At 39.3% G+C, this 23,675-nt stretch overlaps 1 protein-coding gene across 1 annotated transcript in view; it reads right to left on the reverse strand.

Annotated features, from left to right (window-relative positions):
• LOC137294083 (5'-3' exoribonuclease 2-like) overlaps positions 1 to 23,530 on the reverse strand; it is a 62,523-nt gene extending 38,993 nt beyond the window's left edge. Inside the window, exons 1-20 of the mRNA XM_067825022.1 lie at positions 23,403 to 23,530; positions 22,192 to 22,319; positions 13,692 to 13,803; positions 12,824 to 12,885; positions 12,106 to 12,217; positions 9,075 to 9,237; positions 8,103 to 8,153; positions 7,843 to 7,860; positions 7,101 to 7,190; positions 6,424 to 6,473; positions 5,887 to 6,012; positions 5,533 to 5,612; positions 4,858 to 4,915; positions 3,747 to 3,804; positions 3,408 to 3,457; positions 2,994 to 3,041; positions 2,821 to 2,874; positions 1,894 to 2,123; positions 834 to 918; positions 227 to 277 (exon numbers count right to left, since the gene is read on the reverse strand). Coding sequence (XP_067681123.1) covers positions 227 to 277; positions 834 to 918; positions 1,894 to 2,123; positions 2,821 to 2,874; positions 2,994 to 3,041; positions 3,408 to 3,457; positions 3,747 to 3,804; positions 4,858 to 4,915; positions 5,533 to 5,612; positions 5,887 to 6,012; positions 6,424 to 6,473; positions 7,101 to 7,190; positions 7,843 to 7,860; positions 8,103 to 8,153; positions 9,075 to 9,237; positions 12,106 to 12,217; positions 12,824 to 12,885; positions 13,692 to 13,803; positions 22,192 to 22,319; positions 23,403 to 23,477 — 1,701 coding nt within the window. The 5' untranslated portion in view covers positions 23,478 to 23,530. The remainder of the gene's footprint in view (positions 1 to 226; positions 278 to 833; positions 919 to 1,893; positions 2,124 to 2,820; positions 2,875 to 2,993; positions 3,042 to 3,407; positions 3,458 to 3,746; positions 3,805 to 4,857; positions 4,916 to 5,532; positions 5,613 to 5,886; positions 6,013 to 6,423; positions 6,474 to 7,100; positions 7,191 to 7,842; positions 7,861 to 8,102; positions 8,154 to 9,074; positions 9,238 to 12,105; positions 12,218 to 12,823; positions 12,886 to 13,691; positions 13,804 to 22,191; positions 22,320 to 23,402) is intronic.
• Positions 23,531 to 23,675: the final 145 nt, after the last annotated feature.

The following is a 23,675-nucleotide window of genomic DNA, read 5'->3' on the forward strand; positions in this document are numbered from 1 at the left end:
ATGACATGTGTCAAACAAGAGAGTAAGTCTGACCACCTGATCCCAATAGTCACCCCTTACAACAAGCATAGTCGCCTTTTGTGGCAAGTCTGGGTTGCTGAAGGCCTATTCTGCCCCAGATCTTAATGGGTCCTTTACACTAAGTAAAAGCTTTTCAAATGACTTTAGTGTTTCTTGGAATGTGTAGAAAATCTGCAGTCTGCCTACAGTCTGCACAGGTACTCACCTGATAGTAGTACCTCAACACCCAACACAATCCCCGCACATAGTGGTGAGCCTGAAACAATGGCAACAAACACTGTTGAAAAAAGTGATAAGACATCAGAAGCATTAAGAATAAGATGATGTTGTTTGTTATTCTGTGCTAACATTCAGCAAAATCACAGAAACGTGGAAATAATCAGGTCTTGTCCAGGCTAAACAGAGAATGACAGCGTACAATGAGAAGGACAAGGCCAAGGGAAAGAGAAAGGGAAAGGCCAAAGGTCAATGTCAAATAGAGAAGGGCAAGGTCAAAAAGGATAAGGTCAAGAACAAAGTAGTGCAACATATGTCATATTTGGGATTTCACTTTCTCAGGAAAGTACAAATTCTATTACTTTTGTGGTTGAGTCCCATCCGGGATTCGAACCCGCACCCTCAGAGTCAGGCACCTAACCACCAGCACACAAAGTCAGCCGCCTAACCCGCTCAGCCACCATGACTTCCACAACAAAGTAGTGGTAAGCAGCCTAATTAAGCGTCTAAGCCTGCTCTTATATTAAATATGCGGTACTGAGGATGCATTCATTCGACAGAATCCAGCTGTAATTTTGAGTTCAGTTGCTACTCACCACTTTATGTCGGAAGTCAATGTCATTGGCATCTGTGTCAAACTTGGACTTGTAATATCTATCTTTCCAGCCATCTTCCCATAGTCTGACATCAAGAAAAGGTAGATATTATTAACATGTAATACCTCAAAATACACATACTCAATGTGCATTCATAATCAAGAAACCCACCATATGTGGAGCATTTTCGGAAGAGCAACTTTCAAATATCTGACATAGTATCAATTACAAAATGTCTGAGCCAATGAATACTTCACAGAAGTCGAGATTCAGCTTAAACACAGAGTATAAAATACCATCTGTCCGGCGGCATGCTGCTTTCTAGTTACATGGCAGGCTTACAACTATATTTTATAGCCAGCCCTGTGGACCAACTCAATCTCTAAGGGTATATATTTGACCATGTCATTGACAATGGCAAATATTCCGAAAATAAATTACCATTTCGGTAGCTAGACGACATCATTAAGTTAAATGATCAATTAAACCTTAACTTCCATAGATCAGCCAATCCATTTATCAAACACTAAATGTGATTAGTCGAGAGAATGTATTCAGCCTATGAACAATGTACTAACAGTATGTAGCAATCACACATCTTCGAAAATATGCGTGAGCAAGATTGTCTGGCATTAACAATGGACAACAAGATCACCCGAAGAGGTTGCGAATGATCAAACATGGCGTTGGGAAAACATGCATTTGCTAAATTTGCTGTTGCACGTTTTCTTTTCTTTTTCAAGGTTCTGTGTATGGTATCTACAGGGCAACATCCCTACTTCTATCATGTATACTTCTCAAAAGAAGCTAAAAGAAAGTAAAATCATTCATTTTATTACAGGTCACTGGCCATGGAATGAGATGAAAGAAATCTGGTGAATCATATGTTTTTTCACAGTAGTATGCAGTGATTACTTCAGTGAACGAGTTGATACTTTACCAACATTACAGCAATATACAACAATATATTACAACTCAAGGTATGGCATAACAAGGACACACTCTAACCACTCAGTTATGCCACTGTTAACTTCAGTGATCACTGTGTAACTCTCCATACTTGACTTCATCTTCAGGTTCTTCTTCCTCATCATCCTCTACGGCCGAGGCTCCTCGCTTTGTTCCCCGACTTTCCCCACCATTCTCGGACATAGACTGCTTCAAGTCATATGCAGCATTCCGATTGGCCGAGCCTCCACTAGATGTGGAGTATGATGCTGTCTGCTGCATCCTCATCTGGTAGGCTTCTTGACGCGGGTTGGATATGGGAGATGACCCTTCACCGATAGGCTACAAAACATCAAGAAGATCACCCTATCATACAACTTTCTGAGTCAGCAACAATACAGAAATAAAATAACAACTGTTATATTAATTTGTAGGGATTGGTGAGAAAAATGGGAACATAAGCAGGCCCCAGGTGTGTTGTGTTGGTGAGAAACAACTCTGATTTGGAACTGAGTAGAAATAATGCTGCCTATCTTTCCTGTTGTTTAGATACAGAAGCCATTAACAAGGGTGGTTTGAGGATCATATTAACAGTCAGATTATTTCATAAGTAACAAAGATCTTGAAATGTTCGTAGCCCTAAGGATACCAAACTTTTATTGTAGCCAATGTGTTAAGAAGTTTGTAGGGCTATGAACGTTTCAAGCTAGCCTGCTTCTTAAGTCTATGATGAACAAACAAACTGAATGATGTTTTACGTCACAGTCACAAATGGTATTCTATAAGTCAAAGAGTCTCACCATGTAAAATGATGACTGAGAGCATGAGTCCTAACATACTAGTTTAGGGTTTGATATCACATAATTAGTGAGGTGAGGTTACACACTGTAGCCACACATGTACAATCCTCATACACCAAGTATTGGAGTCTTCCCTTAATCACCACCGGATCCCATACAAATCTATCCTGTAAGACCTGACACTGTTAATATGCCCTCATCCAATCTTAAAGTAAAAGTGAAAAGTCTTCAATATTTACCTTAGGAGCAAACTGGCCCCCTGCCATCCATCGGGGTCGGTCACCTTGTCGTTGCTGTAGAACATAAACACCATTTATCACACTATCAAATTTGTCAAGAAGTACCATTCTTTCAGCATGTGAAACCAAATGATCTACACTCATACAAGAAGTTTTGTAAAGCACACACTCACATTTTGCATCCTCATTTTCTTTTCCTTGTTACGCCTCCGGAAATCAAGCTGAAATGGTCACAAACCAAAAGTCTTCAGAAACAACCTTTTATCAATCATGCTCATCTCTAGTGGAAGAAGTCTGTAGAGGCCAAACCTGGCATACTTGTCAATGTTGTCACATACAAGCTATCAGGATGCAAGAAAAGAGGAACTGAGTACATCAATATCTGGAAAACCCATTAAATTATGATGGCGAACATGGACTAGAATGTACATAAAAAAAACACCAAGTAGTAAAAAGTTTTTCCCTGCCATATTATGCCAGGTGCCAGTAATAGCATTCAGTCCAAGAAAACCAAACGTTTAAGCACTAACAACATCACCAGACATCAGGGTTACCAAGTCAAGAAGCACACTGAGCATCATCATTACCTCTGTTTCTCTCCTCTTCTTGAAAATCTCATCTTCAACTTGACCTAGATCTTGAAAAAGAGGAATCTCACATAAACTAGAGAAACTAGCTTCTGTCTTCAAGCTCTTGCTTTTATGTTTCAGTTTGCTGAACTCCACTTGAAGAAAACTGATTCTTTCTATTTAAGTGAGTCAGTTTCATTGATTTGCTGAAAACAGTTGACAGTATAGAGGTTACTCAAACTAATGTAACAGACATTAAATATTCATTAGAAATTACACTGTATGATGGATCATCTAGTAAATATTCTTCAAGATTACATTGGAATTTATAACCTAGCTGCTCAACCAAAGCCTTACCTGCCATGACAAGCTGGACTCTCTCCAAAGACACTACGCCACTGTCTGTCAAATAGCCCTGTACAACAAAACAACAAACAAGCATTGTCACAAAGGTGACATAATCCCCTGCTGCATATTATCAAGTGAAACTGAAAGTGAAGATCTTAGTTTAAGATGAAGTAAAATGTCAACAAAAACATAAACACATTAACATTCAAACAAAAATATCTGAACAGTCACTAAGACCTTGACGAGAGTATGGAACTCCTAAAAACCATAGTTGCTGTGACCCAGGTACCAAATATGAAAAGGATCTAGTAAATGGGGTCCTTACGATATTCCAATCTGTACTTACATACGGATGTACGGACAGAGCCTAATACTATATCCCCCACTTCGCGCTAAACACGCGGCAGGGGATAAAAACAAGGTAACAGACAGAAGTTTAGTTTCCGGTGCATCATCAAAACCAATCAACACTACAGGCAGTCAGATGTCACACGGTGGATACAGTTCAAGCAACATCATGTCAGCCTGAACTAATACTGGACTAGATGCATGTGTAGTGATCAGTCTGACCACCTGATCCTCTGAGACAGTCTGACCACCCCGTAACCACCCAGTCTAACCACCTGATCAACCAAGACACCCAGTCTGTCCTCCTGATCCACCCAGTCTGTTCCACGGATCCACTGAGACACCCAGTCTGACCACCTGGTCCACTGAGACACCCAGTCTGACCACCTAATCTGCTGAGACACCCAGTCTGACCACCTGATCCACTGAGACACCCAGTCTGACCACCTACTCTGCTGAGACATCCAGTCTGACCACCTGGTCCACTGAGACACCCAGTCTGACCACCTACTCTGCTGAGACATCCAGTCTGACCACCTGGTCCACTGAGACATCCAGTCTGACCACCTGATCCACTGAGACACCCAGTCTGACCACCTACTCTGCTGAGACATCCAGTCTGACCACCTGGTCCACTGAGACACCCAGTCTAACCACCTGATCAACAGAGACACCAAGTCCCACCACCTTATCCAGAGCTCCCAATCTACTGGCAGTAAATGGTAAACAAGAATACTCATGGAGAGGTATCGCAATGGCCAGGCAAGCTTACCCCAGTCTTGTAGACAGTGATCTTATAGAGTTTTACCAGTCTGTCTATAGCTCCCTCCCTGAAATAGCAATGAAAATATAATGACAATACCTGCCTAGCACATTTAGTCATACAACCAGGTAATTTATTCATACAACAGCCCAATGGACCTGCTGTTTTGTATACAGGTGCTACAAAACACCTAGGTTTGGTCTTACTATTGACATTGCTCTGAAACAAGGGGTGCTAGTTTACTTGTCAATAAACAAACAGCATAATATGAAGCTGCTTTGACCAAGATACACTAACCGACACTGCTTTTTCAGACAATTTGTCAGTCCTACATTTTGATTATAATATATACATGAACATTGACAAAGGAGTCCCAATGTAAATTTCACTATTTGCAGACAGACAAATCTGACGTAGTTCTCGGAATAAGGATTCTAACTATAGCAACATATAACAATTTATCCTTGGGGGCAAAACCAGTGCCTCCCGTCAACAGAAATGTCTACAACCAGCTTGTGTCTCTGTCACAAACTTCACACAGGGTGTGTCGTGGTTTTGTGTTTCCGTAAACTTCACATGGTGCAGTGCAAGTCTTAAAAAATCATGATACACACAAACAGTAACCTGGTGATACAAAACAATTGCTATTTCTTCAATGGTTTCCAGTTTACAAGGTCAACATACCTGATTTCCAAGGACGGTAGATGAGGTAGGAAGTCATTTCCCACAAAGAAGCACATGAACACCCAGTCATCCAACGCTCTCTGAAAACATGTAGCACACAGGTAAGCTTACTATTGCTGGAACAGCCTCATCTCCTGCATGAGGACTTGCACACAACTAGTCATCCACCAAACTTAACTGCATTACAATTACAACCTTGCTGACATTATGTTTGGGGAGACAGAAAAGCATGATAACACTGTATCCATTTTCTTGTATTATGAACATCACTGTATCATGAGGAGCATAATACAACACTTTTGATTAAAGTGCATGATGAGAAAACACATTGTGAGAGCGATAATGACAACACACCTCAAAATCATACTCGAATGGTAGGCCATCCATCTTCAACTCTCGTTCCAAGTACTCTCGAAGGATGTTCAGTCGCAGAAATATGAATTCCTGCTCGGCACCAACGAAGGGCTGAATCTCATCATGCTAAAGGAGAAGAACATATGTAGCCCAGTTACAGACAGTCAACAAATACTTCAGTACATACGTATATATAGTTACAGGTACTCAGTAAATAATTTCTTCATAACTGTTTTGAACATAGTATACTAAACCATTGGCTGGTGAAAAGAAAAGTTGCAAGTCAACATACCATAAAAACATTTGCCATTTTTATTAGACACCCAAGCAAGGGTATAGAACAAAAGAATGGAAATATTATTACGCCAAACCAATATTCCGATGGACAGTTCGTCTCTGCTGTGATCAAGGGATGTAAGCCTGGACAACCCCTGTACATCAAGGCAATAACACTATTACCAGGTTTGTCAAAACATGCATGTTAAGAATGAAACATTAAACAGATTATTTAAAAAAGGTGTACAATTATTATCTTACCTCTCCAGATTTTTCCTTTGGCAAGCCTGCACACTCTTTCATCTCATGACCTTATAACCAACAGAAAAGTGCTTAATTTACCACCTGAAAGTGATGTTAAAATGTGTATTACACATATGCAATACTATTGGTGATTATAAGACACTGTTCAGCAGAATATCAGCAATACTGAGAACAAAGTATTCAGACTCAGAGATTGAACACAGTAGTTGTCATGTAACAAGCACCTAGTTCATCTGGCAGTCACTGAAAATACCATAATATATCCAGAAATAGCTGGGTGATAAAAATACTGATTTCATTAAATGAAAACCATGGATGAAGCAGCTATTTGTCTGTATGCTTATCTAGAACAAAATGTGACATGGGGATGTCCATCAGTCTGCAAGGTACTTCAAATAAATCACCAATCCAACGTGAGTGGGTGGATGAGTGAGTGTTTGAGTTGGAGTGAGTGAGTGAGGTTTTTAACTGCGTTCAGGAATTATTCCAGCATTATCACAGCAGGGACACCTGAAATAAACTTCACACACTGTACCCATCCAAAGTAAACTGTGGACCATTTGGATTTGACCGATGATGTGTACCTCTGGGAATGAGAACAATGCATGCAAGACGTATTCTACTCATTGTGGAGTAAAATTACTGAATAGAATAACATTCCAAGAGGAACCTACCCATCTGTCCACACAGCTCACATGGCTTGGCTTTGTTGGGTTTAAACTCCTCTCTGATGATGGTGAAGTATGGCTCATGGGTTGCCAGACCTGTAACCATGGTTACACGGGGTTACACTGAGTGAGATGGGGCTAATGATGCTCTGTACTACATGGCATTATCTCAGAGTGTAAGCAAGTGGTTGACGTTATGATGAACCTAGGACTGAAACCCAGAGGCCTACTTCACAGGATGCTGTACATTAGTCCTCTCAGCCACAGAAAATAAAACATGGGAGATCATTAGTACAGTACAAACCAACTGGACATGTGACAACGTTGACAAGTTGTTTTAGACCACACTTCAACCGTATGGCGAGTTTGAGCTTCTGTCTTTATATGAAGCACAAGATGATGAAGGTCTCGGAGGTATATTTAACTAAAAACTTTTAAATAGTAGTTTAAAGAGCAATTCCCTGAATTTATTTGACCAGAATCCCATGGTCATTTTTCCAGTTTAAACTCTCAGCGGATATACCTCCTTTCACACATGCAGTCATGTTACTTTAGTCCAGTATGATAAACATTCATGAAAGTGCGGACATTAATGCAGCAGAGTATGAAGTCGTGTAGAATTCAGAACTTGAACAATATATGTCATTGAAATGGACAGAAATCAATATCTGATTAACATCTTAGCATCTTTAGACTTTACCTTAAATAAAGAAAGATATGAACTCTCCTATGCATAAGATATACTTACCCAACATAATAAGATCAGCTGAAACAGGATGGATTTCCGTGTTTTATACCCAAATCATATTTGGATGCATATACAAAGTATCAGGATGTAAGCAATGTTATGCTAGTCTTAAATTCAGTTAATTTGTTCAAAAATTACAATTTCTTAATTTTACATGTAACTCTAATGTTTAATTTTCCTCATTAACATTGCATTTTGCTTGAGACTAAGTCTGCCTTGATATGTAGGCATGTTTCTTGTATATTTTTGTGAACACTTACCATCAGCTCCACAGAGACAGTGATGGGTGTTAGGGTCATGGGACGGCATGGCTGAAATAAAAACATGCAGCATGACATCCTGTATCCAGTGAGGACGGTAACATACAACCTACATCATAAACAAACAACCAAACTCTCCAGTGTTTCATGTATTTTTTTGGTAATATTGTTTGGCTAAATATTCTGTGCTCAAATCCCTGCAGCAGAGTTCACAACACATCAATTTCAAAAAGATGTTGCATCCTGAATCACAGAGACATTAATACATTTATTTTCCCAAACCAAACGATCAGTCAAACTCAAAGGAGCAGATTATTACCCTAGGGTATTTGATACTACAGATTTTTTGTTTGTTTCAAACCATACTATCCCAAAAATGGAACACATAGGCAATTTGTATTCTTAAAAATCTATTAATTACCTATTGTATTCATACAATCATCAAACAAGAGTCATCAGAAAATGACATGTGCCCTCGCCCCCCAACATATTTGAAAGGACAAATGATCTGACAATTACTTTATGTCTTTTTAGGCTAAGTCTGAAATGTTTCCATGGAATTATGCAAAATATAAATGCCATATATCTGTAAACAGCAAAAGGCACCACTTCAAGATCTGTCTCATATATCTGCCAAGATCTGTTGAAAGATATGAAATGCTTTTTGAGTTGTGCTCCAGAAACGAAGGCTATCCGTTGATTTTGAGACTAAGTCCGAACTGTTTCCATGGAAACCAGGAAAAATGAAAATACCAAAACTTTATAAATAGCAAAAGGCAGGACTTTGTAGTGCGCCTCAAATATCTGCCAAGTTTTGCAGAAAAATATTGAACAGTTTTTTAGTTCTGCTCCCTCCATTTTGAGATTAAGTCCAAAACGTTTATATGGAACCCGAGAAAACCAAAAGGCACCACATTGAGGTCTGCAAAACATATCTACCAAGTTTTACTGACAGATATTAAGAAGTTTTACCTCTCTGTCTCCTAATGTAGTCCATGATCTTGTGTTCCCCCTCTCCAGGGACATTGGCATCAGACAGAATTACCTTGATGCCATTCCAGCCAGGATCGTGGTTGAGCCGATCGTGAATGTAGTAACGTAGACAGTCAGCCAGTTTGAACATAAATGGCGTTCCCTGTTACAAGAGGTGAAAGCATCATAGAGAGGCTAATATGCAACTAAACATTAGAGAGACTAAAATGTAACACACCAAAGAATCAAGAACAGTACCTACACAGCTAAGTGTGGGCATGGCTCCCAAGCAGTAATACTATGGTAACCATTAGGGCATGTGAAACAAAGTGCTGACATATATCACAAACCAATCTCTCCTTTGTGTGTCATTCTGAGGGGATCATACAATAACTACAACAAAATAATGGTGCGTGCAGCCTCTTATATTGTTTATAATAATTTCATTTTTAAGATACAGATTGAGTATGGTTTCATTGTGCTTTCTAGCAATACAACATATGTCATATTTGGGATTTCACTTTCTTAGTAAAGTACAAATTCTGGTACTTTTTTCGGTTGAGTCCCATCCGGGATTCGAACCCGCACCCTCAGAGTCAGGCACCTAATCGCCAGCACACAAAGTCAGCCGCCTAGCCCGCTCAGCCACCGCGACTTCCACAAAAATGAAAGTCGGACAACTGGTAGTCTAGACTGCGTACTTTGTGTACCCCTCTGATAAGTGTAAATTGGCACGGCTCCCACGGCCGAAAGTGGGAAAGTGAAATCCCAAATATGACATATGTTGCATTTGACCACTTTCTAAATGGCATCGTGTAATCATTTCTGGCAATATTCCGCAAATTTCAGAGCAAAGGAGACACCACAAATGGGTGTCAAAAATTGTTTCCATGTGGGGAATTGAACCCCAGCATTTGGCATGACAAGCGAATGCTTTAACCACTACGCTACCCCACTACCCTTTAAGATGCAGAAATCAGGAATGATTGTTTGTATGTTTCACTCACTTGCTACAAGAACATAAAAGTCCATGATAGCTTGATTACAATCACAAATGGTTAATAAGCAAGTTCTCCTGACCTGTAGAGGTGTCATCGGACCTACACACAGAGATAATGCATCTGTGTTAAAGATTTCAGCATTACATTGATTGATCCTCATTGGCATTCATACTAATAAAACAAGAGTCATCAGAAGATGACATATCCCCCCGGTCCCCACATGTTTGAAAGGACAAATAATCTGAGAGTTACTCATTGTTGTTTTAGACTAAGTTTCAATTGTTTCCATGGAATTCATGAAAATTATAAATGCCATATATCTGTAACCATGGTAACCAGCAAAGTCATAATTTCAAGATCTGTCTCGCATATCTGCCAAAATCTGTTGAAAGATATGAAATGGTTTTCGAGTTGTGCTCCGGAAACGAAGTCAGCGACGTGTTCATGGAACCGAGAAATTAATACATAATAAAAACCTGTAAGTAGCAAAAGGCACCACTTTAGGTTCTGATTGATATATCTACCACGTTTTGCAGAAAAATATTGAACGGTTTTTGAGTTCTGATCAGGAAACGAAGCCCATCCCTCCATTTTGAGACTAAGTCCGAAACCTTTCCATAGAAACAGAGAAAATAATAAATCAGAAATACATGCAAATAGCAAAAGGTACCACTTTGGGGTCTGCCACACATATCTACCAAGTAACACTTACAGATATTATGAAGTTTTTGAGTTCTGCTCCGGAAACGAAACACACCTCTCACTTTTGAGACTAAGTACCAAACGCTTCCATGGAAACCAAGAAAATATACATCACAAGATCCTGTACATAGCAAAAGGCACCACTTCAGGTTCTAACTGATATATCTACCCAGTTTTGCAGAAAAATACTGAACGGTTTTTGAGTTGTGTACCGGAAACGAAGCCCATACCTCCATTTTGAGACTAAGTCTGAAACGTTTCCATAGAAACGGAGAAAATAATAAATCACAAAAACCTGTAAATAGCAAAAGGCACCACTTCAGGTTCTGATTGATATATCTTCCAAGTTTTGCAGAAAAATATTGAACGGTTTTGAGTTCTGCTTCGGAAACCAAGCCCACCCCACCTTAAGACTAACACCAAAATGTTCCATGGAAAAACAAAAAAAATAAAAATGTCAAAACAATGTAAATAGCAAAAGGTACTATTTTGTGGTGTGCTTCAAATATCTGCCAAGTTTTGCAGTAAGATATTGAATAGTTTTCGAGTTGTGCTCCGGAAACAAAGCCCATTCCTCCATTTTGAGACTAAGTTCGAAATGTTTCCATGGAAACCCAGAAAATGATAAATCACAAAAACCTGTAAATAGCAAAAGGCACCACTTTGGGCTCTGCAACACATATCTACCAAGTTTTGCAGAAAAACATTGAATGGTTTTTGAATTCTGCTCCGGAAAGAAAGCCCATACCTCCATTTTGAGACTAAGTCCGAAACATTTCCATGGAAACGGAGAAAATAATAAATCACAAAAACCTCTAAAGATCAAAAGGCACCACTTTGGGATCTGTCACACATATCTAACAACATTTGCTGGCAGATATTACAAAGTTTTTGAGATGTGCTCCGAAATCAAAACACACCTCTCACTTTTGAGACTATGGAAACCAAGAAAATAATAAATCACAAAAACCTGTAAATAGCAAAAGGCACCACTTCAGGTTCTGATTGATATATCTACCAAGTTTTGCAGAAAAATATTGAACAGTTTTTGAGTTCTGCTCTGGAAACGAAGCCCACCCCACCATTAGACTAACACTAAAATGTTCCATGGAAAAACAAACAAACAAAAATGCCAAAACTGTGTAAATAACAAAAGGCACAACTTTAGGTGGAGATAATTATATCTATCAAGTTTGGTCTAAAAATATCTAACAGTTTCTGAGTTATGCTCCGGAAGCAAAATGATGATGGACGGATTGACAGACATAGCGTTGACTATATCCCTCCACATTACATGCTAGAGGCATAACAAATGTGTTAATGCTGACCGGAGTGATGCAATTGCTGTCAAATTTTTCTTGTGCAGGTTTTTCTGGAGGAAGAGAAAACCCCTTTGAAAAGATCTCTTCCCGGAGTTGAGCCATTGTTTCTGCCTTCTCTCTGTAACAACAATGAAAGACCACTTTGAGGAAGATACAGTACCAAAATGGCTGTGTCTGATAGTGATACTTGTAAAACTGATTGTTGACATGACAAAAACATAACATGTCATCCACGGACAACATGTAGTTTAATAAATATTATCCAGCATTCTATTATCAAAAACTTTGTTTTCAGAAATTGCTTGATTATTTCAAACTCTTTCCAAATATCACTGTAAAACCAAACTATAAGTAAACCATAACAATTACTAGTATGTGTTAACTGACTGATTTTACCTCAGACAGTGGTATTTGATAAACAGTGTTTCACTCAACACTGTATTGAGTCTAGATCTGAAAAGACGTTTTGTTTTCATTTGTATTACACTCATTTATATCCCAGTGGCAGTTTGCAAATAATCAAGTCCAGATCAGACAATCCAGTGATCAACATCATGAGCATTGATCTATGCAACGGGGATATGGTAACATGTGTCAACCAAGTCAGTGAGCCAGACCATCTGTTCCTTTTAGTCGCTTCATACAGTAAACATGCATGACTGAAGGCCAACCTTAACCAGGATCTTCGAGGGTCAGATCTGACAAGAAATATAACATGACTTACATTGCTTCCTTTGAAGCTCGGAATCGCCTTGATCTCTGTTGATTCATCTTTGCTCTTGGAGCCTGGAAATATTATTCAATCCATTGTTATGTGTCACTATCATTAGTGATGGTAGAAACAGTTATAAATATTCTTGCAGTAATTGTTACACTAAATGACTAAACTGATAGCTATTACGAGCTGCCGTGTTATATGAACAACAGTCATGTTTCTGATGCCATGTTGTTTCGAGTAGCGTGGCAACTATATGACAAGATCCTGGAGGTGCAGGTTCTAGAATCATGGGTGATAATTGAGGTCTTTCAACAGAACCTGTTTTTCATGTTCATGTCTAGTGTTGTTTAGACATAAATTTGAGAATGCAAAGATCATGTCTGCTTCCAATCCTTTCTTAAACTTACAAATGGAAACAAGTCTGTTGATACATTTAACAGAGACAAAATTGCATACATTAATTACAGGAAGCATTGATTATTACTGGTGCTACTAATGACTAAGTCTCAGTCACTTGTATTATAAACTTGAAACAAACTTCTATTGACTGACTGATTGTTAGTTGACTTTGTGTGGCTATTTACTGATTTCACAATATAGTCCTCTGTGAGCGAACATATGCATTCCAGTATGGGAATAAGCAGGTAACTCTATTTTCACCATTACCTACAAAGTTCATATAATACATGGAAGCATTCAAACAAAATGGAATTTTACAAAAGGCAAAAGATGCCAGTCAACTTTTTATAAATAGTATGACAATTTTCACTGTTATGGATTTTTACAAAAGGCAACAGATGCCAGTCAACTTATTATAAATAGTATGACAATTTTCACTGACATTTGTACAATAACTGCTACCATGGTTACTCACCACACCGTCTATAGCCATATAGAGGAGTTTCCTAGGACGTACGATGGAGAAAATACGATCAATATACTCAAAGATCAAGATCATCATTTCATCCTCATTCTTGGGAGCTGGTCTGGAAGAAAATGTATGTTTCACCATGTAAGTGACAACTGTGAACTGTTTGAATGAGCTTTACATAATGTACATGTTGAGATAAAATGGTTAGCCACACACTGATGCTTGTTAAAAAAGCATGGTTTATGTCTTTGCACAGATACATTTAGCAAACAATATATTAAAAATATAGCTGCGAGCAGCGATGAGGGCTTCTTGGATGTTATGCAATACAGCCACTTGCATCTGTGACGTACTTCCAGTAGTAGTCATGGCTACAGATAATATAGACACATACTACTGCCAGTAATGGGAAATTCGTAATTCTTTATGTTTGAATTCATGTTGGGTTTGAAACAGATGCTACCTGCATTAGAACATCAAAAGAAAAAATAACTTGGTGGTTGTCCATTCAGTAATCAAAGAATGCATACGGCACAGCGATCTCTTCAAAATGTCCAAAACATAAAGCTATAGCCTAAGCTGAATGTGATTCAATGCTGCTACATTCCAGGTCTGTTTACACAGTGCACACACTCTTTGAAAAATGAAAATATTTGTCAAAACGTCTTGAGAAAGAAGATATACATAGATATAGCACCCACATGATTAAATAACTCAACCTATTCATGTGTGTGATAAGTGAGTGGAAAGCTTTAATCTAACCTCTCCAAATGGACAAATACTAGTATATTACTCCAGGACCGGTGTTGTACAAAAGATATTAAAGCTATAGAATTCCACTAGAATTTCTACACCGCATCTATACTAAGAAGGAATTAATGTTTATGAACTAACGATGATATTTGCTCTTTATGTAAAACTGACCAGAAAGACTTGTCAATGTGAATATGTAAAACAATATGGGAGAGTTTGGAACTATTTTTGAATGCTCATATTCATATCGATATAACTTTGGATACGAATCAGTTACTTTTGGCCATCCAGGCAAATATATCCTGCTGAATCACTTAATCCTACCGAACAAAAGGCATATTTTTGTATGCAATCTAAAGGGCAGCACCTTATCAATGGTTAAAATTATAAATAACATAGACAATGTTATGCCATTGAAAAGTTGCAAAAACAACAACTATAATGCCTTTGAAAACAAATGGCCTCCAGTCACAAAAAGCTTACTTACAGATATTACATATCGTACTGTCTTTCGACAATAGTCGCTTGGTGCTAACAATGTACAATCCCTGACCTTTGCAGTTCACACATACGTTACAACCTTAATCAGATGAATTATGTATGATTGTTGTAGACCAAACTGTCCCTGTGAAGACGTTATTAATTACAACGTGGAAAAGTTTATCACTCAGTTTGAAATTAATGTATCTATGGAAAAGCAATTAATGAGCTTTGAGTTGAAAAGTACATGAATTTAGGCGCATTTATAGGAATTCTGTTGTATTTAACCAAGTGAACATATTCATTTGTGATTCTGAAATAAATTTTTCAAGGTAAGACAGCAATCAGATTTTGTACCTAAGGGTAAGATCTTTCGATCCATCTATCCTACACACACGATACTCCGTTTTTCAGTGTCTCTTGAGTCAACAACCTTCCCGATAAAAACCACCATGAAAGTGCTCCTCATAAAATAGGATTGAGACGCTAAACGTCGGTGTATGCCTTTCCGCACGTTGTGTGCCAGCTGAACTACTAACATCTGTAAACTCGTTAATAAAAAATATGAGTTTGAACTTGAAATAATACGAGCAAGTCGGCCTAACACACCGCTGCTTAGCCAGACGCTGAAGATTTGTTTACTCGCGACTTGGAACGAATTTCACGTGCATTTCATGCTCATGCAGTGACAATGAGGGTGAAAAGGAGAGAGATGCAAGTAAACTGATTTTCAATAAGTCTTGATCTTGAAATCCATTCAAAAGTATTTATAATATTGATAGAATACAGAAGCTCGACCGAAAATATTATATAAGTAATCATAAGTTACATTCATGGTTTCCTCGCTGCATCGTTAAATATCCACACTGTTTTAGGCAAGGAGACTCATCGGAGGCCCCACGCTTAGAACAAATGGGATATTGACCGATACGCGTCGGCCTTTGCTTGTTGATGAATTTACTTGTATGAATCCACGTATGCACTACAGAACACACAAAACCTTTATCTTTTTCGCATTTTCAGATAGTTTTCAGATATATTCATAGGCCTATAAAAGGCGTTTCAGCAAATAACTCTAACTGATTTCAACTGAAGGTCAGATCAAATGTATCTGCTAAGCGTTAGTACTTTTGACATACACAAAGGCAGGTTATACTTATATACACAGAACTCATACATATCGCCAACTTTGAACGAAACGACTGAACTTAGACACAATAGTGAGTGCTGGTGTGCGGTCCTGTGAGACACATGTTTGAAGGAGCGGCCGTCATTGTCCTCCCGCTTTCCTTCAGATTTTCGTGCTCTTTCCAAGGGTTAAACGTTAAATGCTGCGCCAACTTTTGGCACATTCCGCCGCGTATTCCTGGGCCGTCGGTGATAAAAAGAAGTGCCTATTTCCTTAATAAGCAGAAACTTGGGGATTTTGATGGCTAGTATTGTTTATGGTGATGTGTACATAGAAGTAACCACGTTCGATAGATATTTAAAGCAGTCTAAGCAGAAATATTAGTAAATTTACTTCGCACTCTTTCCTTTCATTCGGGGCACGTCTCAAATGTTTTGTCTTCTTTTTAACCAATGCAGTGTGTATCGCCGTCAAAACGGTGCATTTTAACACTGATGTCGTTGCGTAGGGAGGTGCCTAGAGACAAAGTATGGCAAGTTTGAAAGCGGTAGCTGTTGTAGTTGTAGTGCAGCAGATTTTGGGAGCAAAGTAGTCAGAATTGGGCTGAAAAACAGCAGCAAAAACTTCAATCGCAAATAGCGGCCAAACGGTGCATTTTAGCGACTCGACCCGTCCAGGCGAAATTGTAGACATTTTGATTGCGCATCTGCTCAAGAAGTTTGGTAGTCATTGCAGCAGTAGTTTTGGAGATATTTGCATTTCAAATTGAAAATTTTGAATTAATTTTGATTTATCTGCCCTTTGCTATTGGGCCCACAGCCTAGAGATTTTAATGGGGAATATCTACACCTCGGTGCGCATCTGCCTGATTTTTTTCAAGCGATTCTGTCCACTGGTGCTCTTTGTAGGGCTGGAACAAAATCCGGCGGAAAAATAAATAATAATAATAATAATAATAAAAACATCAGTAATTACAATAGGTCTTTTGCCTTATGGCAAGAAGCCCTAATAAGAAAATCGTTATTTTTGAGTTTTTCGGGGTTTTGACACTTGCATATGATAGCATGCCAAACAAACAATTTTTTTAGTCAAGGTCACCAAGGTCACGTGTCAAGGTCATTTAACTGGTTAGACACAAGAAAAAGCACTTTTTTTCGCGAGCTAAGACGACATTGTTATGGCATCTAGGCTCAAAGGAATTAGTGTTTCTGTTTTGCCCGGACCCGCTGTATCATATGCGCTGGTTAGATTTGCTGACAAACTTGTCCGTTGTCTGTTCGTACGTCTGTCCGTCAAAATACTGTATCTCCATTATCTCGGAAACTATTCAACGTACAGAGTTGAGATTTTGCACACCGCATTCCCTTGACTGTGCGTAACAATGCTGTAAAAATCAAGTCATTCGAATTTCAACTTTCGTTGCTATGGATACCCCGATAAACGAAAAACTTCAATCCAAGATGGCAGCCAAACGGTTAGAGATATCGAATTTTGACCCCCGCCCAAAAATGTTCGGCTTCACATGACCAAGCCACATGCAAAATATGGAAGCGATTGGATTAATAGTAATGGAGTTACATGCTGTTTTATGCCGTTTTAGACGCATATTAGATTTCTCCAATTTTCAAAGCCATATGACCGCCAAATGATGAAACTTTTGATATACATGTAAGAACAGGAAATGTTAAGCATCTCATGCTGATGCACTATGCCGATTTTCACGTCATTCTGTGTAGAACTGTAGTAGATACAGCGTTTCAAATGTAGTGTCACCAGAATCTGCTGAAATCCAATATGGCGGCCAAACAATTCACATTTTGACATGCATCAAAGAACAAAAAATGTTTAACACATCAAGTTACAGCACACTGCAAGATTTTAGCTGAGTAGCTGTAATAGTCATGGTGCTGCGATTTTTTGAAAATACATCTGAGTTGAAAATAAACAACAAAAGTAAACATCTGTATATGCGTAACTAAGCAAGATATCGTAACAAACGTTCACTTGCTACATATTTCAGGTAGGTATTCTATATCTGCAAAATTTCAATGTTCTGCTGGCAAAACTTTCAGAGTTATGGATTGCGGAAAATGCGTACTTCACAAAATCTGCAAATTTCCTTTCAACAGCTTCAATCCAATATGGCGGCCGCATCACGTGACTTTTGATATATGACTAAGAACAAAAATTGTTCACCAGCCAAAAGCAACTTCAGAACATGTATTTCAAGTGCTGTATCTGCTACGTATGGCTTGCAAAAAAATTCAGAGAGAAGCCTGTTTACGTTTTTGTAGTCAACTTTTGAGCCGAAGTAGCATCCAATATGGCGGCCATCGAATCCACATTGTCGCATTTGACGATGTCGTTGCGTAGGGAGGTGCCTAGAGACAAAGTATGGCAAGTTTGAAAGCGGTAGCTGTTGTAGTTGTAGTGCAGCAGATTTTGGGAGCAAAGTAGTCAGAATTGGGCTGAAAAACAGCAGCAAAAACTTCAATCGCAAATAGCGGCCAAACGGTGCATTTTAGCGACTCGACCCGTCCAGGCGAAATTGTAGACATTTTGATTGCGCATCTGCTCAAGAAGTTTGGTAGTCATTGCAGCAGTAGTTTTGGAGATATTTGCATTTCAAATTGAAAATTTTGAATTAATTTTGATTTATCTGCCCTTTGCTATTGGGCCCACAGCCTAGAGATTTTAATGGGGAATATCTACACCTCGGTGCGCATCTGCCTGATTTTTTTCAAGCGATTCTGTCCACTGGTGCTCTTTGTAGGGCTGGAACAAAATCCGGCGGAAAAATAAATAATAATAATAATAATAATAAAAACATCAGTAATTACAATAGGTCTTTTGCCTTATGGCAAGAAGCCCTAATTAAACAAAAATGATGGATCACATCCAAAAAAGACAACCAGAAGAAACCAAACTAGTTCAGATATGTTCCAGTTGTTGTTTACTATATTAAGTTACCATACAAGATCCAACTCATCATTGACTTCATCAATAATTTTCCAGTAATAAGAGCCAAATGATTGTGAAATTTTGTACAGTAGGCTTCTCCATAATGTAGCTGTTCGGCTTGCCCCGCAGATACACGAGTGAGCACGCACATAGCTGGCTGAACAGCACACAAAACCTTCCATCGCTTAATACTAACATAGGCAGACTGTCCTTCTGGTAGATGTGTTATTCACACTGAAGTTCTTCAACTGAAGATAATACCGTTGTCATCTTATACAGATGCTGTGTAATATTTCCACATTTCCTCACCTTGGTACAGGTTGATTGTAGTAACCAGGTTCAATGAAGCTTCAGAAATAATCTTGTTGAATATCTCGCTGCTGGTGTACCACGACCTGATGTAAGTGACAGATGCTTGGAGATGAACTGTTGATCCTTCTTCGAGTAAGTAGAGTAGTTTCTGACGTTAAACGGCAAACGTTGGGATGCTCCTTCCGCATGGATCTGTCTAGCAGAATAATTCACATTCCCCAAATGCATTCGCACATGCATGTGTGCATACATGCGCATATGTTCCTGTGAAAGATGTAGACCCATGTTGAACGGTGATGACCCGTATCTCAGGTAGCTGCAGGTGCTTGAAGTGCTGAAGGTGTTTGAATGCAGCTGTCAAGTCAGTTTTAGAGAAAATCTCCGAGCAATAAAGGACAGGATTTGTTGATGCTTATACTTCACTGTAGTATGGAAGGCATTGCATAAGTTGTCCGGTACCGTAGATATCAGCATAATCTGAGGGAAGGTCAAGATGTCAAAGTCATCACTGATCGCCTTGTAGGTGAGAATGTCATTGAACTCCTACGATGGTGAAGTGAAATCTAGCCCAGCCGTAATCCAAGGTGTAATCTGTAAGTCCAAGATGACTTCTTCTTCCTCTGATGCACACCAATGACGTGTAGCCCTGTACAATGAGCAATCTCTATTCTTCCGCAATTGCATTCGCGAATGGTCCAAAGGGCCCGTTGAACATTGTCCCTGTGTCGAACATCAGTGTGATCTTCATGTCTGCGTGCATCCTCGAAGTGGCTGTCATTTCGCAGGTTTGCGTGTGAAGTCCACATCCAACGAAATTGACAAACGATGGCGACATCTATGAATGATTAGGGAATACAGGCAGTAAATTATTACAGCTGTAGTGGGATACATGCAAGAGTGCACTTGCTGAGTCCATGCTGAGTGCATCATCCAAACTGCTTCAAGATGATACAGCTGATGGTGATGATCTTCATGAATGAAAGCATTCACACACTGCATCCTCTTCATCTGATGGAACTATAGTATCTGTCGAACCATCACGCAGGGCGACTGTAGCAGATGACGATGGACAATTTCTTTGCCCTTCAAATCGATGCTCCATAAGGTTGAATGGTGACCTGTTGTGTGAAGAGGATGGAGTCAAGGGGCTGCAGTGCATGAAGTGACTGTAGATTGGCAGAAGATTGACGTGTTGAGTGTAGATGCCATTGATGTCTGTGTTGACAGTAGACTCTCTGAAGATTGCAGCATTGTTGTAGACACAGCTGATGAAGGTCTAGCAGATGCTGAATGTTGAGCTGTCTTGCTGATGCTCTGGGAGTACCTGGAAGTACGCCCAGGGAGTAGCAGCAGAGGCTCATTGTAAGCAACTGAGCTGGTCCATTGAGTCAGCACTGATCCAGTTGTTAAAGATATAGTCTTGGAGGACGTAGATGACTTCAACTTCTTAGCTGAAACAACATTGATTCTAATGCGCATGAAGTCCTCATCTGACAAATATGCCGAATGCAAACAACGTCTCTGACGATCAGAGGATGCATTCGGTGAATCCTTGCGACTGTAGCTGGATACTTGAGTGTGTGCACTCACAATACAAGATGTGTCGTCCAGACTGTGACAAGAGGATACAGCCGACAGAGATGATTTCCATGAATGGGAGTGGGCATACAGTGCCTCCTCTTCATGCGACGGACCTAATGCAGCCGATGAACCGTCATGTAGGGAGACTGTAGTTGTAACCACTGACTGGTGTATCCATTCCTCTTCAACACTGCGATCCATCAGATTCATTGTTAGTGGTGAACTATTGCATGAAGAGGCCGGTGTCCAGTGACTGCACTGCATGCAGCAGCAGTTGATTCGCAAAAGCATCTGACATGTTGAATGTAGATATTGTAGATGTCTGAAGGTTGTAGCATTGTTGTCAGCATAGATGATGAATGTCTAGCATGTTGAGCATTGATCAGGAGTGCTGATGATCTGTACCTCAGGAAGTACTAGTCGAGATTCTTCATCAGCAGGGACAATGTCTTCACTGAAGGACTTCGAAGAAAACACTGGGTGTAGAATGAACGCTGATCTTACATGAAGACAACGACTTCATCTTCTTTGGTTGAGATGATCCCGATTCTGACGACATTCTCTTCTGTGATCCAGACGAAGTCTCACTGGTATCCCAACCATGCCCCTAGGGCTGATCACTAAAATCATGAATGTCAGCGGTGGTCAACATATGGTTACTAGATGCAGAATCAATCAATTTATTTGACATGACTTGGGAGAGCCTACATTGCTTGTCCTTAGCACGCCATTGAACAGTACATAAATATAATGCAAATTTTGAATCAGATAAATTCTTAAAAAGTGCACAGCGAACAGTGCAAGAAGAAATAGGTTTGCACGAAGGACATCATACATATGGATCAATAGCCAACAGCTGTAACTTACATTGGGAGCACAATTTCATCAACTGAGACCAAGTCTAAGTTCAAGAAAACATGTAAAACACCACATGAAATTTTATATATTTCAACAAAAATTTTACATCATGATGATAATAATTACAATCCAAAAACCCAATACGACACAATTTAGTTAAAAGAACCAAAATATAAGCAAAAACTTATAGCATCAGGCCCCCATGTGCCTTCAGCCATCCTCGTCAGGCGATGAAGGAGAGTGTAACAACCATGGTTGGTCATGTGACTATTGGTGGATAAGGCAAGCTTCCAGTGGGTGAGAGTATTGTACATCCACTTCAATTAGAATGGAACTTCCAGGGATTTCAAGTGTTCCACTATCTTGGTATAGAAAGAAGAGATAAGCATAATAAGCATGGGTCCGGATAACAAAAAATATAAGTCTTACTTGTCTTCAGGATGGCAGCACGGATGGATAATGCCGTTCATGTCCAAGTAGAGATTGTCAAATTCAATGTCATTGGGGTTAGGCTTGCTAGCGTCAACAGGCACTTTGACCCCATTCACCTCCTTTGGCTGCAAAGAAACATGTAAATTCATTAATGGCATTATCTGATTATAATGGTGGTCAATTCAATTGAATTGCAAAAATGAGTGAAGTCCATGATGTATTTCTTTGTATTTTGCCATACATATATACACTCACTGTATACCAGCTCACTGGATCGCCCTAAGGGCTATTTGGCCGCAATATGCAGTTTACCAAACACAGCTGAAAAATACAAGAGCACTCTGACCTAACACTAGTAACAGATCACACATCTAATCACTCCATACAGTCAGTTGTGTTAACATAAAAGTAGGTGGTAAGAGATCCGCCCATACCCCCCACCCCACTCAACAACCAAAATTACGAACTGACATGCATACCTCACCCTAAATATACATTCAACCAACAAATCAGGTTTAAAAACACAATCAGTGAACGTATTTCAGTGTTGAAATATTACACCGGGGAAGGTGGACACATATTATGAAAACAGAGGGGGGTAAGGGCGGAGTTCTTTCCAAAGTAGGTTAAAGTCAACTATCCTCCTTAGCCGAAGGATCCCCATTCTGATCATTAAGGATAGACATGTACCAGACAAACAGCTCTCTTTTTCAAGGATAGACATGTACCAGACAAACAGCTCTCTTTTTCCATTTAATCCTTGGAGCCATTTTTGAGCAGGTGGTATTATTCTTTTTGTTTGTGTTATATTTTATTAATACCGTAATATTCCAGCTATATCTGGCAATGTAGAAGGGTATGTGCAAGCCATCACTTTTAATGAATTCAATCTAATGTCATTTGAAGAAAATTCATTGATCAAGTTGCAATTTTCACTACACATGTGACTACTGCCCACACAATTCAGAGCTGATAAGTCAGTAAACAAGCACCCAACCTCAGCCCGTTTCCCCCACATTCCAACACTTTGCGCAAGAATCACTGACCATCCTATAAAAATCACATGTCTGGTAATATCCGTGTACAATAGATACACTACCCCTAGAAGCAGGGCCACAATCGCAACATCACGAATTGATTCTAACACTTATCCACAATTTCATGATTAAATTATGGATGAAAGTGACCTTTGAATTATAATGTATTACCTTTTCTTCCACGCAATGCACCACAATGGAGGCATATTTGCGACTTAGCCATCTAAAAAATGCTGGAACACCCATTGCTTAAAAATTATGAAGAAGCACGCTTGATGTTTTCATGCGGCTTCTGTAATGGCCGCAAATTTGCAAAGTAGAATTTTATTGGTTCTTGTCTAATGCCTAATCCAATCAAAGCGCACGTCTCAGGCAAACGCAAGTACCTAAATAATCGAAATGTATTATCAAAAAGTACAAACGGAAAGCGATTGTTTAAATAGA

This window comes from Haliotis asinina, chromosome 8, assembly GCF_037392515.1.
Source record: "Haliotis asinina isolate JCU_RB_2024 chromosome 8, JCU_Hal_asi_v2, whole genome shotgun sequence".
NCBI lineage: Eukaryota > Metazoa > Mollusca > Gastropoda > Lepetellida > Haliotidae > Haliotis > Haliotis asinina.